This window comes from Aptenodytes forsteri, unplaced genomic scaffold (genome assembly GCF_000699145.1).
Source record: "Aptenodytes forsteri isolate BGI_AS27 unplaced genomic scaffold, ASM69914v1 Scaffold292, whole genome shotgun sequence".
In the NCBI taxonomy this organism is placed as follows: Eukaryota; Metazoa; Chordata; class Aves; order Sphenisciformes; family Spheniscidae; genus Aptenodytes; species Aptenodytes forsteri.
This window is the reverse complement of record NW_008795435.1, coordinates 1,487,688-1,505,480: the sequence shown is the minus strand read 5'-3', so window position 1 is coordinate 1,505,480 and position 17,793 is coordinate 1,487,688. Positions and strand designations below refer to the sequence as shown.

Sequence of the window (17,793 nt, the reverse complement as noted above, 5' to 3'; positions counted from 1 at the left end):
CAAATTCTGTAGCTCCTCAGAAGAATTATTTTCCCATTATTTCATGTGAATCTGGACCAGATTTGTAAAGGCCTTTTACTTCTTGAAGATACACATCAAGATTTAGAAGACTTCCATAAGAACTGATATCCACTGAGGAAATACCAAGGAATGATTTATCATTGAAATCACTGTGAAGGAAGAGGCTAAATTCTTTTGAAAATATCTTAGGTGCTTAGGTGCATATTTAAATGCTTAAATATCTATCAAAATTCCAATTAAAAATGGGCCTATATTTTCTGACAGCCAAAATTGAAAATGTTGGCACTGAGGTTTACAACTTTGCAATTGTATTTCCATCAGTAATTTAAAGATTTTTATTTTCTGTAAAAGTAATGTTGTATTTTCAAAATAACTTTATTAATCTTTTCATTTAATTTTTATGCTTCATGTGTAAATTAGACACATAAGTGAAAAATGAGTATTTTTAATGTTTTAAAAATACTGCAAATTATTTGTTTTTCAATCTATTCACTTTTCTTGCAATTCTGTGTATTCTATATATTCTATTGCAATGACTTTCTTTGCTAATAGTAATAATGTCTATTACTGAAAAAACTTCTAAATTTCTAATTAATTTTTATGCTTCATGTGTAAATTAGACACATAAGTGAAAAATGAGTATTTTTAATGTTTTAAAAATACTGCAAATTATTTGTTTTTCAATCTATTCACTTTTCTTGCAATTCTGTGTATTCTATATATTCTATTGCAATGACTTTCTTTGCTAATAGTAATAATGTCTATTACTGAAAAAACTTCTAAATTTCAAACAGGTAATTGATTTTTGAATGGATATTCTGAAGTTATATAATTATCATCACATCCTTCATATGTTTTCAACTCTGTGTACAACACCACATTCAGGGCTTGTTGCGGACGTATTTTTGTAATGTAAGAGGAAGCTAGTTATTACGCAACTAATTCTGAGCCTCTTTCGTGCGTTTTAAATAACTCTCCGTCTTACGACCTAATAGGGTCACTTCTTATGTCAAATAACTGAATCAAATCCAGAAATATAAAGATATTTTTCCCTAAGGAGGCTTGTTATACTGAGTTCTCAACCAGGCCCACGATTCCCTCTTCTATATACTCTGTAGTTCTCTACCACGGTGTTGTAAATGGTTTTTTCCTCGTTTTCTCTCCAGCAAATATGGTTTTTCCTACTTTGCAGGCATCTGGTTGTGAGGGAGATAATATTCTAAAGGAACTAGGTTTGGGGTAAGGGAATTTTGGGGAAATGTATTTAAAATGTCCTAAAACATTTTTTTGAGAAGAGATGCATATTATTTTATTTCATTGCATCAAAGTGTTATTTTCATTAAAGCTACATATCTTCTACCATTTCTGTTGTCTGCTATGCGCCAGTTCTGTTGTCAAAGATCAGCAGAGACTAATAAGAAGATTAAGCTATTTTTTTCACAGATAAGTTTGCATGCCACCGAGTAGCAAAGCTGCTAATTACCGCTGAATGTGTGAAGATACTTTTATTTGATGTAACATGGCCTGGTGTGCATTAATTATGGTACAAGTAGCCTTGCCACTGAGGCAGAGAATTAGCATGACAAATGATTTAGATTACAGGGTTACCAAAATACCCTCACAATAAGGCTTTAATACTCAGAGTAAATCGAAACTCGTTAGACTTTTATTTTCTGTTGCTAAGTAACTGCCTGAAAAGGTAACTTTGCAGTATAAATGAATATGGACAAGGCTAATATTAGGTGCCATTCAGTTCAAAATTCAGAAATGTTATGTCAACATTAACTGTACCAGATAACTTTATGAAGACCATATTACCAGTAAAGCTTATATACATCAGCAACTGGTACAATTTTATTGTAATTTTAATAGAGTTAATACTGACATAGTTAAATCATCTAAGGGAAAATGAATCAGTCATTGGAAAAATGTGATTTACAGATGCAGACATTGAACTACAGATTTTATAACAGCTATTGAACCTGTTGAACTAATGCTGTATGCTACCTATTATACTAGTTAAATCACTTGTTAAATAAGATTTTTATTTCAAAATTTCTGATATTTATTATCCTGATTATTTTTCTTTAATGCAAATATATATATATCTTCTCAAAAAATAAAATACTCATCTCTATGGGAAATGCATGTTACCTGAAGAACTTAATGCACAGTTTATTGAATCAATGCAGAAATAGAATCATAGAATCATTTAGGTTGGAAAAGACCTTTGAGATCATCGAGTCCAAAATAATAAACTTTCACCAAATTTCACAATATGAAGTTGTATTTTATTGTGGCTATTTCTAATATTATTGTGAAGTATACCATTTAAATGTGAATGCTTTGCATGATCCAGGCACACAACTGTGCCTGTACTCTGTGTGGCTGGATATATATGTTGAAATACTCTATTTAGAGATATATATGTTGAAATACTGTATTTAGAGACATTTGAATTGAGTTAAATCCTAAAATACCAACAAGAACTTTCGATTGCTAATGCAAAATATTTCAATAAATATATCATTATTTGTTGGCATTTTATGTTGATGTTATATTCACATTTTTCCCTTCCACCTTTTTAACAATACAGAAGTAAGCCAATGCTCTTTTAGTCAGCAGACCTGAGGATATTCTTTCCATGTTTTCAGAGTAGAACTCTTCTCATTGCTTTCAGGAAAACTGGATGAATGCTAAGAATAAAGTAGAAAAAGGAGAGTAATTCAGGTTCCTCAGCAGTCAATGGAAGCCTGAACATTGATTCAATGAAGACCGAAATTTCCCCAATATAGCTTAAAGCACTTAGATGTTCCTACATTATTCTCTCGTATTTCATATATATTTTCATAGAAATTGCAGCATCACAATTTAATTCGTAGTAACTTTATCAGTTTCAGGCAGGAAGCAGAGTTATGCCAATAATGCCAAAGGCTGCCCTGAATTACCCCAGATTGTCCACTAGTAGTAAAACCAAAGTTCCTGTCTCAGTGCAAGAAGCTGGCTTCCGAAATGAAGGTTTGATCACCGATAACACTATGCTGATGTTACCGCACTGCCATGCAATGTTCTGATTTTGTGTGCTGGACCACATGTGCAATTTCCAAACTGGAAAATATTTTGATCCACTGTTCTCTGCTTCAATATAAATTCATTGGTTTTGACAATCCTAAGAGACTTTCCACTGCAGTGTGTTTCATTTTCCTTGTAGTACTCTAGTAATAATTAGATTAATTAAACCCACCCCATTCTAAGATGCACGTTTTCTTAGACTGTAGTAGTAAAATCTCTAAATTGAATCTTCATTTTCTGTCTTCCTGTAGTTGCATAACAAATGTGCTTCACATCTAAAACCTGAATGTGACTGTGGACCTTTGAAGGACCATATCTTACCACCCACATCAATCTGCCCAGTAGTATTGGTGAGTTGTTTATTTCAGATGTAATCCTTTGTCATAGGTAACGGCTAAAACGAGGGTGGTACTGACTGCCAGAGTATTTGTTAAATTAACAGAGCTGTGTGAACCTTAAACACAATGGGTAATCCTGGCTGATGAGTCTACAGGCACAAGCGTGCTTTATCCTCCGCATATTGCATTTTCCTTCATGTGAGAATGAACTTTCTGTAGGGCATATTATAACTGAAGCTGACTCAGGTTTTATCACTTACTCAGACTGTACTTACCAGAAACTGTATAGGCAGAACACTTCTACATTTTACATCTTTTATAGATCCAACTTCCCAGAATAATGAAGTTATTCTTATGGACAGTTTTTGCTTGGGATGCATATTGTATATCTGCAATGCTGAGGTCTCTGATCTAAGCCGGAGGTTACCTAGAATGATGACACTGGTCTTGCAGTAAGCTATGTATCAACATTATGTATATTTTATTCTGCAGTCGTGGACAGTAAATTTCTCTGTCCACCAAAACAATAACTCAATGAAAATAAAAATGCGTGCTATGTGTAGGTTGTATAGAAAAGAGCTGACCAGTTTATCATGGAAAAAAAAGCTTTGGAATTAACTTATGTATTCATATATTAAATTGGATGTTTTATGCTGACGAAAGTCATAGCATCATCATATTCATAACAGAACAGACGTGTGGTCCTCTCACTTTAAATACATTTCATAATAAGAGTAAGAAATGCTTGAACTTAAGAAAGAATGATTTATTGCAGGGAGGAAAAACAGGAAAATATACCTTCTAATCTTAAACCTGTTTCTGATCATTAAGAATAATATTCATGCCTATTGTAAATTACTTGTTTTCTGATTAATCCTCTTGGCTCTTTGTTTATAAATCTGCTAAGGGATGGATGCTAGATTTTGGCCCTCTACTTGAGTAAACTGGGACTATTCCATTGCTGTCAATGAAGGTAAAGCAATGGAAAGCTGGCTTTGATATTTATGAAATATTTTTAAATATTTTTGAAAAGTCATAAGAGTAGTTTTGTAGTTTGTCTGTAATAGTATTTTGATATTACCTGGACAAGTTCTGAATAATAATTGTAAAATACTATTTTAAGTTTGTTGGATGATTACATTCTGCATTACATTATTTAATTTTCAGGTTTTTAGGTCATACTTTAAAAGTTAACATGTAGAAATTATGATTTTGTTACTGGACTGTTTTCGTTTTATTGTTATTTATTGTTTGCCATTCTTATAAATTGAATAAAGCCTCAGCATGAAATTTCATCTTCAATTATATTTGCGTAACTCCATTTTCTTTTCAGGAGAGGAAGAGGGATAGAGGAATTAAGATTTTTATTCCACAATTGGAGTTTAGTTAAGTTGTTTAGAGGATATATAAAACCACTCTAGAGTCAAATCACCCTTGAATAGGTTTGTTTTATCTGCAAATTTTGAAGGCATAAGCAGAAATAAATACGTTTTCCTGTATCAGAATCATGTTTCAGTATTACATACTAAAAATGTAACATAAAACACGTATTTCAGCACAATGTTTATTGTTAGGAATGGAAAATATATTTTACTGTGATTTAATGGGAACTTTATAATTTCGTAGTATATTTGTTCATTTAGTAGTTTCTTCCAAAAATGCATTAAAATCCTGAGTATACTTACATTACAAATAATACATCAGTGACCTAGCTAATAGGAATTCCTCCTAGAAACGATTGATTACAGTGTACTTAGTAATCTTAGTAATTTTTTAATTAGTTTCTCCCATTTCCTGTTACGGGGATTCCTTTAATCTTCTTCCTTTACGGGAGAAACGTAATACTTCAGTGTATGTGAAACCAGCGCTCTCAATAATGACAGCAAAAACAGTGAATATATCCATGCCAAATTGTCTAAAGATACAATAGTAGGTGTGTCTGTTCATACAAATGATGTGTTCAGACATATCAAATCTGATGTACCTGACAGTGGAAGGGTCCTTCACCTAGGACACACATTTAGCTTCAATGATCAGCTGAGCAATAACATTCTTGCAATGCTACATATATGTGGAAGGTAAAGAAACACAGATAACCACAATGCTTTCTGTACCAGGTTTATCCTTGAGTATTTTGAGGTATCAGAGAAGAACGTATCTCCTTCTCCCACAGAATAAGTTATAGGAGTTGTGGGAAAATAGCAAGTTGAAAAATCTTGTATCTTTGATCTCCCTAAGGTTTTGACCCTCCCTTCCATCTGTAACTTTGGTAGTCCAGACTTCTTCCAGAAAACTGTCAGAGTTCATCTCAGACCAAGATGTCTTCTTCTAAGTTTCCCTTCAAGAGTACAGGCTAAATCCCTCCTCATCTTTTCTCTTTTGCGGAACTAAGGACATTCATATTTTTACCTTTCTCATCCCAGCATGTGTCATTTCTTCAGTTCTCGTGAAGTCCAGCCTCGACTCTTTCTGCAGAGATAAAGGGGATTTTTCATAAATTGCATTTCACAGCACCATGTATTATACCAGAGCTACCAAACTGGTCTCTCAGCTGCAATTTGTTGTTCAGGTCCATATGCTCTCAGTTTTTCCATTTCCTAGGTATCCATTGATGTCCAAAATCACTGCTGCAACTGTGAAGACTAAATAAAAAACCTACCCTTCCTGATTGTAATAAAGGGTGACATCTCTCTCCCCCCTAAACATAGCCATCTCAGCTCAGGTGACTGTTCTAAATTACTCATTTAGGGTCTCTTTAGACACAAGAGAGATTCCTCTAAAATAGACTGACTGGCGTGATCCTCTCATACTGTCCCTTCTCTTAATGGCTGGAGAGAGAACCTAAATGCCTGGTCATCTGAAAATTAGATGACTGGTCTAGGTTAAATAAGAAGGCTCCCATCTTCAAAATGGCACAAAATGGAACTCGTCAAATGTCTTTCCTAAATATGATAAGCTACATTCTCAGCTGAAAAAAAACCCAAGGGGAAACTCGCACAGTTGATACTGTGTATATCATGAAAGAATCACGTATCTGTCTAGATTCAATGCCATATAAAGATTTTTCATATCTCACTGCAATACTTTTAAATGTTTCAGTAAAATGTAGTCTGTTAACTTTAAAACTAGTCCTTTTTACTTTTCTGTTTACCATATATAAGGCTTGTTGTACGGTGAAGTTTTTTGTTCAAGTTAAATGAGTTTTGTTATAAACTGCGTGTGCAGATCTCAAGTGATAGTCTTTTAATAGATGTCAGATACACTTTAATGTTACTCTCTTTTATTTCGGTAACGTTTTAATTAATTCATACTGATTGAATAAATGTACATTGAGACTTGTTTCCTAATGAGGGCACATTTAGAGGAAAGGTTTTGCATCATTCTGATATCCTGTGGGTAATTATATTCTAATTACATGGTGGGGGGAAAAAGTCTATAACTCAGTGCTGATATTGTTCATTGGACCCAATTAATTACATGCACATAATGAAAGTTCATGATAAGGTTGACTGGCAGTGAGTTTAAAAATCTTTAACTCAATTGAATCCTGGCCTACCAAGAGTACAGAATTAGATCATAACCAGGTTAAAAACTGGGTATTGGAATGAGACGAGTGAGTAGTGAAGAAAAAAGATGGGTCTCTCCTTATGATACAGCTTCTCTCCCCCCGCCCCTTTACAAGACAGGAAGGGAAAAATGCTAACATACATTTTGGCTTCTTCATTTCATGCCTTCCTTTACTTTGCTCCATTTATTGATGAACACGTAGGATGTTCTAATTCGTATTTATGTTTGTAGGAAAGTCATTAGATTTTTCTGTTTCCCACCAAAATAGATATAGCCTTGGGTAATGACAAATCAACCAATAAAAGCCTACTATTTAATAAATACGTATTTATTTCATAATGTATGATGACTTTGAGTCTCCTATTGTTTATGTGAGTTTTACAATGAATTATTTTTTACTTAATTTCTAACATTGGTTTTGAAAACTATAATTAAAACTGTTAATCGTGGAATAAAAAGAAAATTGTGGAATAAATTGTAAAACATAAGGTACTCTGATTATGGTGTGAGCGTTACTATATGGCAGTTATCACTGTCTCCATAGTAACCAGTTTATTTCAAAGGGGGAGGGTCTGGTGTAATATTGAAGACAAGAAGTGAAAGAAATAAAATTTAAAATTGGATACATTTCCTTGTGTTCGATTTTCAACTTCATTGTTCAGCATTCTGGGACAAATTGGTCATCATGATAAAAAGTTTAGAACAACTCACTTTTTGATTCTTTTCTCTTGTGAATGAATTTGGCTTTTCTTTTGTCTAGTGAAGATGTTTATAACTTTTTAGGACAAAATCATTTAACATAAATTCTTTTTATATAAATATAGAATATATATATAGAGCGAATTCAGTATATATAAAATATATATGGAATTTTTATACATCATAGAGTAAACTTGTTTATATACATCTAACATAAAATACCATCATAAGTCAAATTCACTTGACCTCTTATTTTAAAATATAAACGGATATTTATTTTGGTGGAGGAAACATGTATCTGATTTGGGTTGGGTTAGGGTTGGTTTGGCATTTTATTGTACAAGAACACAAATGTTCAAAAATTTTTTGTTTATAACTAGTTCTATTTAGGCACATAAAACAATATACACAGCAGATTACAAATGTTTTAGCTAAGCAGTGTGCCTTGTGCAACTGAACAATATACATTATGATCTGTAGCTTCAGACTTTTGTGTAAATACAGCAAGTGTGTTGAGGTGCTGGCAAAAAGTAATACATAATTAAGTTGAAAATATCATACAAGAATTTTCTTTGACTATTGGTATTTAGAGAGACTAGATAGAATAGCTAATGGCTGTGTTATAATTGCAACGTAGTTCAATAGATATTTTTTCCATGTCTGGTAATATGTTTTACTAATACTATTTTCCTGTGAGGAAGATAGATGTTACTCACATAGGAAAGCAGAGATGTAGAGAGAAAAAGGGAACTAGCAGTTGCTGGTTGAAGAATGAGCTTTCTTAATCCCTTTTCCAGTTTTTAATCCTAAAATTAATCTTCTGTTTTTATTATAGTACAGATCAGTTTTAACTCAGTTGAATCCAAGCTCAACATGGAGCGCAGAAAGTCAGTGCAGTGTGTAAGCATCTTTATGAGCAACTCGATCCTTCGAAGTTGAGTACTAGCCTTATTCTGAGTTTCTGAACAAAGATACTACAAAAAAACAGTTATTTGAACATATATGCTTCCATGGGGGTGGAATTTAAATCTGGTTGTTGAATATTAGGTAATGACATAGCAATGGAAACAGATTTAAAAAAACAAAACAAAACACTTTTTTCCTTTTCAGTTGCCTATCATATTGCAGATTCAGTTCTCTGAGAATCTAAAACAGACTTGAAATATAATGGTGTGCTTATCTACACTAAAAGCTTTTTCATTTCTTTGAAGTCAGAAGGAAATTAATAATTGCCCTGGAGGAAAATGTATCTTCCTAACTAATTATCTGTTCGGCAAACACAGTTCAATGTTAAAATAATAAGATGCTGATAAACTGAAATGGCAGCCATTCAATCATTTTAAGTTATATCTAGTTGCCTGCCCACAACTCATCACTACTGTCTGTCCGTAAGTTTATTCCTTACGTTCTCTCCCGTTGGATTTTAACATGTTTTTATTTTCAAAATTCTTTTCCAACTCTTCTGTCTTTCTTGGATGAAGTATATAATTGCCTGCTATAGCCCAAGTTCATTTTAGGTTGCAAATTAAATTAAAAGTCTTGGGCCCTACTCTTGGTATATGTTGAACGGGTGCAAGATGTAAGGCAAGTTATCTTCAGCCAACCAAATGAACTAAGGCCGACATGCTAAGTGAGAAATACTTGATAGTGATTTTGATGTGTAATTCTTTACATCTTTATTAAGACATATTAAACAATCAGCACAAAGTATATATATAAAGTTATCATGTAGCGATTCCTTGTTCAGAAGACTCTTACAGTCGGCTATTTGGGAAGGTGTTCTCAAATGACACCGTCTCCGTTCCAGCCTTGTCTTTTTTTCCACGTGTTTTGGCTACTAGTATTATGGGTGACAAAACACCTCCTTCTGATTGACATAATGTGATTTTATTTGTTTGTTTGTTTATTTTAGCTGTAAATGTTTCTATCAAGACAGCTCTCAGATAAATTCAAAGCTTTACCTTTCCTTTATAGTATGGGCATGTGCAGCTCACTGGACAGTATTTTTGCTGGTGAATTGGTCGCTAATCTTGTTCATAGGATGACTTTTAGCTTCAGCCCATGGATGTAGAGCTCAGTATTGTGCTACAGCTCTATGAGCTTTCAAGGCAGCATGATGTGGTGTCCTAATATTGGCCCTTCTGATGAGTATGTACACAGGGTTAGAGCTGGAAGTGTGGAGAAAAAATTTCATGAAGTAAATTTTCAAAATATTTTAGCACAGCTAAATCGTAGTTAGCTGGATGTGATACCTAATAGATTTTACAGATAGATTGCTCCCCAGGGTTTTGGGGTAGTGGTGGTGGGTTTTTTGCAGTTTTCAGGGTGTTTGATCTTTGATTCTCTTTGGTTATTGTGTAACTATGGACAGAAATTGCAAGGTCTTGAATACCACACAGATTTACAAAGTAACAGTCTAGGAGTACCTGTTCCATTGCATATTAAAGCACAGGTTTTGCATCCCTTGGAGATTCCCATGTCATTAAACAAAATAGCTTTAAGGAATCATGGAGCAACCTTCCTCCAAGTTCCTTAAAAAACCCTAAAGCATCAGTTTGGTATTCAAGTCACATATTTAAACTTCCATGGCCTTCATCCTGCAAACATTTGAGGATACCTTTACATGGTATTCCATGCATTCCATTTGACCTTCCATGATCAGATTTCCCTGATCAATATCTTTCAAGTTCAAGTTTCAGAGTTCTGAAATAAGATTTTTTTTTTATAACTGTTTCAGTTTATGCGTTAACATAGAATTTGGTTCTCTCCTTATGCACCCCCACCCCCAAGTTGGGCATTAGGGTATATGCCTCATCTGAAGGCATATAGTATAAAAAGTAATTATCATATAGAAGTAATCTCAAGTTTTCAGTAATTACTTGACAAACTGTGTAATGGTATTAATCATTCACTAATGGCTTTACAATCCTCTAATGTATAAATAAATTGTTGTTTAATGTATAAAATAAATTGTTTTAAATAATCTCAGCTGTGTACAAAATAATCCAGAAAAATAGATTTGCACTTATTGATTAAGAGACAAGGTGAGAAAAAGCGATTTTTGCTGCATTGGCATTGGATTCTGTGTCAGCAGTTAAAATGTAAAGAGGTAACTATTTAGTAAACCATTAGTTACTATTCATCTGTTTTCTTATACCAGCTGTGATAGAGTATGATATTTCTAAATGTCAGTGTTTTGTGTAAAGGAAAAGACGGTACCTCTATATAAAGAAAGAATAGAAATACTTTTTGAGGATGAATGTTGTATAACTTGTCATTTGTATAGAAGAAAGCTTTTTAAATAAGATTCCTCACTTTGGACAAGGATTCAAAGACTTGGAAGATAAAATAAAAAGAATACTCCCGAAGTACAAAGTATCTCTTTTTACTATTCAAAAGAATATAGTCCTCAGGGTTTTCTAATATTTTTAGCTGGTGATAAAATGATCCCACACATACTTCCCAGAATATAATGATATAATATGACAGCCAAAACATTGGGGGAGTACGGTTGTGCAAATGTGTAAAAAAGCGCCATGTACCTTTTTTTTTAAGTACAACTGCTGCAAGGTAATGTTCCTCGTGAGCGCTCTCTCCGTGCCCCTTGCCATCCCAGCTGTTTGGTGTTGCAGCCTAACATTCTCTTCTTCCAACAGACGCTACCCACTTTAGGAGGTTTGCTGCCAGAGGTGCGTAACGGGAGGCATCCGTGTACGCACGAGTACTAACGGATCATGATAATGTACATTCTTCTTGCTATAAAAGTGCATTTTGGGGCTGAACTAAAAATCTAGACATGGTATTCTGTGTTGTCATCTGAAAGGCCCTGTCTTATTTATCAATTCTTTTTTCTTATTTGGATGCATAAGGAATAGATACAATTGAATAGTTCTTATCTGACAGTGATCTCTCTGGAGCAATACTGAATGGTAGAAGCTCCAGTTAATGGAAATTGACTTCAAAGTGGGAGTTCAAGGGGAGAAAAAAAGGCATGAGAGGTGCAAAAATGGGTGGAAAAAATTTTTGTTGTGGTAAGTACTATTTTGAAAGGTACGTGCTCTGGCACATACCAAAAGAACAGAAAAGCTTGTTTCTTTGAGCCATCAAAATGTACAATAGCTTTTAAAATGCTGTATTCGGTATTTCTATCAACCTCATGCATGTCCACTAAACAAAATGGTTCACAGATACATTTATCATTTTGTATGCTTTAATTAACAAGAAATTAAATACAGCCCATTTCTTACCTTGAAAAATAAATTTTTGCATTTTGTAAAACCATTTATTCAATGCATGTCAAATCGTGTCTTAATATTGCTAGAATTTGTAGGCTGTTATCCACAGGTGATTTTATTAAACTGTTATTAACTCATTAAAAAAATCACACTGTTTAGTTTCTGACACTCTTGGATAGCTTAGAAATGTTACAGTTCCTGAAAGAAAGTTATTCAAACAGTCATGTATGACTGGATTACAAAGCCAGCTTTCTATTTCATATATAAAACAGAGTATCTGTGCAAGAATATTTAAAAGAGATTTTTTTTAATGAAATGGTAAATCTTTTTGTGTTCCATTAGTAGATTTATTCAGTAGAATTAAGATACACATTATTACATTATGTGATACAAACTGTAAGTCAGATCCTCACTAGTACGACACACATCTAAAAACTATAGGATATATAACTAGGAAATCTAGAATCTCCTATCAGCTTCTTCAGAAATGTTTCAGAGAGCACTATTGGTACATGTGGTGACATGTATTGTGGTATCATATGCATATAAGATGGGTGATACGAAATACTTTATTTGTACTTTCTTCAGAAATCATCACTGAAGGAAGCAGACCTTCAATGATAATGAGGTCAAGTGTCCATATTCAATTTTTTTAATAACACTCTAGACAATTCTGTATCATGAATATAGTTTTTTCTTTATATTGTGTGAGGTGTATGGCCTAATCTTGTGTAGTCACTGCTTAGGAGAAGCTCTCTTTGTCTGTGAGTCAAGCAATTGTTTTGCTTATGGGACAGGTAATATAAATTGGAGAAGGAATGTTGCTGATGCAGCAGTCATAGGGCCAGGGCCAGCTGAGGGTATTTGCTGCTATCTGTATCGTGCTGGAACAAAAAACCAAACCGATATCCAAAACTTTGCTTGAGGTAATTGTTACTGCATTTTGCTGGTGAATGATTGATAACAGCAGGTTTGGGCACTGTGGTAAGCACTCTTTATGTAAAGACAGTTCTCAGCAGTGTATAAATACTTTTCCTCTAAGTAATAGCATGACATATGCAAGAAGATTTTTAGTGGCACACTTCATAAGTAGGCCTCTTTTGAACAGTGGTTTTTTAACCATTCTAAATGCACATACTCAGTGTGCTGGATCTGTGCCTTTCTGTTACCTTTTTCTTCGAACTATCGCAAATACGTTGTATAGCTTAAAATTTTTCTAGACTTTTTAAAATTCGCTCTCCATCTCTGACTTTTGTTAGAAATCAGGGTTTTTTACTAGCTGTGTGTCTGCATTACTGACATCTGATTTTTTTTTTGAAGATGTTGCAATATCCAAGAGCCAGATTTGGCTGTAATATAAAATCCTGTTTAACATGGTATGCTTACTTTTTATAAAATGGAGTGACTTTTAAGGGTAGTTATTCACAAAGTTGTTTAAAACCCCAAAGCTGCTTCTTACATATGTAATGAAGTATGAAGCCTCCTTCAAACTGAAGTTTCTTACTCTCTATCCTTGGCACTAACCAATACTGTTGTGCATTAATGTTTTGTGTTAGTTCACAAATGTTACTCTGTTTGGATGCCTCATCCTAATTCTCGTTTCTAAAAAATCGCCAAATAAATAAGTGCAGAGTCGGTGATTTCTTAGGCAGTGATATGGACAGTGCTTGTCTGTGTTTTGAAGGTTAGGGCTGAGATGAATAGCTCTAATTGGTTTTACTGTTTTCTGTTTAAAGCAACGATATTGTAGTCTAGACTCTTGGACCTCCTCTTGAACTGGTCAAGTTACTCAAAGCATCCAAGAGCTCAGTTAACTAACCTCTTAGGAATCTCACTGCATATGGGAAATAGTGTAGACTCCCCTGTTTTTTTTTCTGTGGCAAAGGTTTGTCAGTCCTTTTACAGGAAATGTGATCAGATTGCCACAGTTCCCCAAAGCACTTGGCTGCCCAAAGCAGCCTGGGATGACTTGGGCCACTATTTGCATCAGGACTAGGTTGAGGCTGTGTCAGTCTCCAAATTTAAGGAAAACAAAGATGGTATAAAAACAGTGATGGTCCACATCTGTGTTACAGTAATACTAGGAAGGCGCTGTATTGAGCTGGGAGTTATGCCCTTCCTGCCAGAGAATCTGTGTCAATGTTTCTTACCAGCTTAAACTGCTCCAGAAAGAGTGGCATGGATTAATTGCTAGTGCAATCCCTAAAGCTTTCTCAGAGGTACCACAGAGATGGATTTGGCCTGGTATGGAACGTAAATGGTAACGTTTAATGAACTGCTTACTGAGTGCAGTTGCAGGGGGTGCAACAGTGTCCTTCATGCTCCTTTCTAGTGCAGCAGCTTTGTGCCAGCCCGTTCCCCTGACTAGTTTAAAGCCTCCTTGCACTTGTGTAGTGGGGAAAGTGACTGGGGTACAGTCGGGATTGGGGACACTGATTCTATTTGATAAACATCTGCTGTCTTAATTTATGGTGCATTTTTGAGCAACCTAAAAGGACATGCTGGGTGCAGTTTATAAATAGGATAAATGAGATAAAAAGAGCAAGGACTTTTTTTTTTTTATTATTCAGAGTTCTCTGAAATGACCTGATAACAGTTGAAAATATGATTACAGCAACATACCTCTGAGCTTTCCTCTTTCAAATAATCATCTGATTGTGCTGTGTATCAGCATCAAAAGGTGCCAACGGCTTAGAATCTGATGTAGATTCTGATTTCTTTCTACTACAAAATACCGATTTTATAAAAAGCCAGTCGGCCAATTGATTATGGTACATTTAGAACAGGTATATTTTGCCAAAGTGGTAAAGTACTCTTGAAGCATCCAACCTTTGCTAGCAGTCAGGATGAAATTTTGATAAATTACTGATCTCTTATCAATGTGCTTATTAAACAATCAAGTGTGTTGTATGATTGGCTTTCAAGATTCAGAATGCCATTGTGGCAATGTCAGATTATCTTTTCACGTCATTGCATTAATTTGTGTTGTGACTGCACACTTTTCATCCATCTATTGTCTGGTCATTATGGAATGTCCAGGCACATAGATAGATGTTACGTGAAGTGGCCTGACATTGTGGAATAACTTGACTGAGATCTCATTTTCATTAAAGCAGAATCTGACATTACTCTCCAGTCAAAAAACAACTTTGTGGAGGCACAGTCTCAGTTACAGTTGTATAGCATTATATTATGTGTTAAAATGTTCCATTTTCTCCTTTTCTCTTCTTTTTTCAAGGAAAGGCAGGCAACAGTGAAAAAAGAAAAGAGTTGCCCACAGCAAATGAACAAACTAGGAGAACGGAACAAAATGCAAAGAGCAAATTCCGTCACCGTAGATGGACAAGGTCTTCAGGTGTGATTATTGTTATTTTAATTTTAAGGAGATACTTGTAGGTGTATGAAGACAATGATAGAGTGAGCAATCTTTAAAGTGAAATATTTCCTATGGATTCACCTTTCTAATATTTCACGTTTACATATTCAAAAATATAATAATAAGAGAAATTCTTCCATTTGTACAGGAATCCTGCGGTGCAAATCTGCTTCTCATGTGATTGGTAGGATTTCCTAAGACATTAAGAGGGAGGGAAGACTAGCTCTAAAACACTTGTATTGTGGGGTGAAGCTGAACTCAATTGTTTCAGTATCTGTCACGCAGCATTGTGTGAATTTGCATTATAAATCTGAGCCTATGTCTTGAAAACTGTTCACTATTCTCATTTGGACCTGTTAATTAATAGAAGAATGGAGTAAACTTCAATGATATTATTTGTCCAGGTATTTCCAAATAGGGTATTTGGCACATCAAAATTAAGAGTGGAAAGAAGCAAGGTGGTTTCAGTAATAGCGATATCCAGAATAAAAATGGAAGTTTTTTCTACTTGAAAGAAAAACCTGTGTGTGTGATGAGCTAATGTTATTTTAGGGACGTTACTTAGAGGCATGCCAGACGTTCTGCCTGAACTGCTTGACTTCTTTCCCTTGAGAATGAGTAGTTTTGAGTAAAGTCAATGTACGCATATATGGTGCTGCTTCTTTATTTCCTCAGGACTTAAATGATCATCATGATAACAATGTGATAATCATTTGATATACATAGTTGACTGTTCTCTGTATCTTTTGATGTGTTGCAATTGAGGTTCAGTAAAATGTAAAAGATTTCATTACCATATACCAAATGCTGTATACCTCATAATTATTTCATGATATACCTTATTATGTCATGATAGAAAGGCTTATTTTATTGTTTCATCTTTTTAGGTTAGTGAAACATTCTTGTTATGACAACCCGAAGAAAAAAAGAAAAGAAAAAGAAAAAAAAAAGAAACCCTAAAACCTATGCAGTCACATGGCTGCTCCATTGATGGTCTAGTAGAATATTACAGTGATCGTTATCCATGGCTTTCAAAGTTCTCTTTCTGTACTTACCATTCTCACAGGCTGCATTGCTATCCAGATCATCCGTGACAGATAGAGCATGAAGCAAAAGGGCTAGAGTATTCGTTGACAGAAAGCTCAAGTTCTATCTAATCAGTCACAGTGTGAAGAGTTGTTCTAGTAAACTGATGCTAGAGGAAGCACACAGAGTTTTCAAACTCTGGGGTGATACCCATGCAATTCCAGTGAGCCCAGCTGCTATAAATTGAGGAACATCATTGGCATCTCCTTTCGGTAGCAGCACCATGTATCATTATGAGTTTTGGTTTTACCCCAAGCATTAGATTGCTTATGCTCATAGTATATTTCCAGGTATTTTTCATGTCTCTATTTCCCACTCATGGGATACAGTGCCTGGGATATAGTGCCTGGTCTGTTCAAAATAACAAACTCCTAGCACCACTGACTCTTGCACACACAACCTTAAATTATTAAAATTTCTGCTTTGAGATCATTGAGGCGTAAGATTTTCTGTAAGTTCGTTAGTGTGATCCAAAACTTAAGTTTTAACTTCTCTTTCCATGATGAATCCAAAGCCTAGGATTCATCATTGCTTTTGTGTATTATTGCTTGAGAAGGAGAGAAAGGAAGAGTGAGGACTAAGATGGTAGAATACTTATTGAATGGATTTAAGGTGTTTTCTGAAGTGCTTGGTATTGTTCTGTAATGCCACATTTATAATGTAGTGCATGATGTAATACTGGTAATTGTAGTGGTAACAGAAATAATTCTGTAGCGATGACCCTAATTTGCTGATTATACTGTGGTCTTTGATTTTCTCTGTTGGATAAAATTGGTGTGGAGTAACAAGAATCCATCTTAGCACCAATTATTAAATTTTTGATCGGTATCAATAATGATAACCTGATCATTGTGAAGGCTGAGTGGATCTCAAAGGATACCATAGTGGAAGGATGTGATTAGAGAGACTGTTAGGTTTTTTTTTTCACTCACAGATTGTATAATTTTGGAACTATTTCCACAAAGATGTAAGATTCCATAAATATAAATGATAATTAATGTTAGTATTTTGCCTAAAGATGGTCTGGAGCAAAAAATGTCTGTAGCTTATCAAAGTATACTACTATAATTCTCCCATATCTGGCCAAAGCATGCTACTGTAATTCTAATACTGTAATTTTGCTGGCATGGTCTCATTTTAACATGATCTTCAGTGATTTCAAAGAACAAGAAAAGAATTTTTGTGACTTTTTTGCAACCTTTTTTATTCAGAAAACTTGATCATGATGTTAATTGCATTTGTTTATGATTTAAGTTCCCAAGATAACAAATCAAAGATACCTAGCAAATCTTCATGCTCCTTCTGTAAGAGCTCTGTTTTCAATATGGGAGAAGCTATATATAATTGGTTCACCACTTCTTTTTTAATATTTTTTTCTTTTTTTTTTTTTTTAAGTCAC

General features: G+C 34.4%; 1 protein-coding gene across 1 annotated transcript in view; it reads left to right on the top strand.

The window, feature by feature from the left end:
* Positions 1–17,793, top strand: part of DGKB (diacylglycerol kinase beta) — a 331,298-nt gene that overhangs the window by 81,274 nt on the left and 232,231 nt on the right. Inside the window, exons 12-15 of the mRNA XM_009281041.1 lie at positions 3,345–3,443; positions 5,634–5,636; positions 11,354–11,386; positions 15,171–15,287. Of these exons, the coding sequence (XP_009279316.1) occupies positions 3,345–3,443; positions 5,634–5,636; positions 11,354–11,386; positions 15,171–15,287 (252 nt within the window). The remainder of the gene's footprint in view (positions 1–3,344; positions 3,444–5,633; positions 5,637–11,353; positions 11,387–15,170; positions 15,288–17,793) is intronic.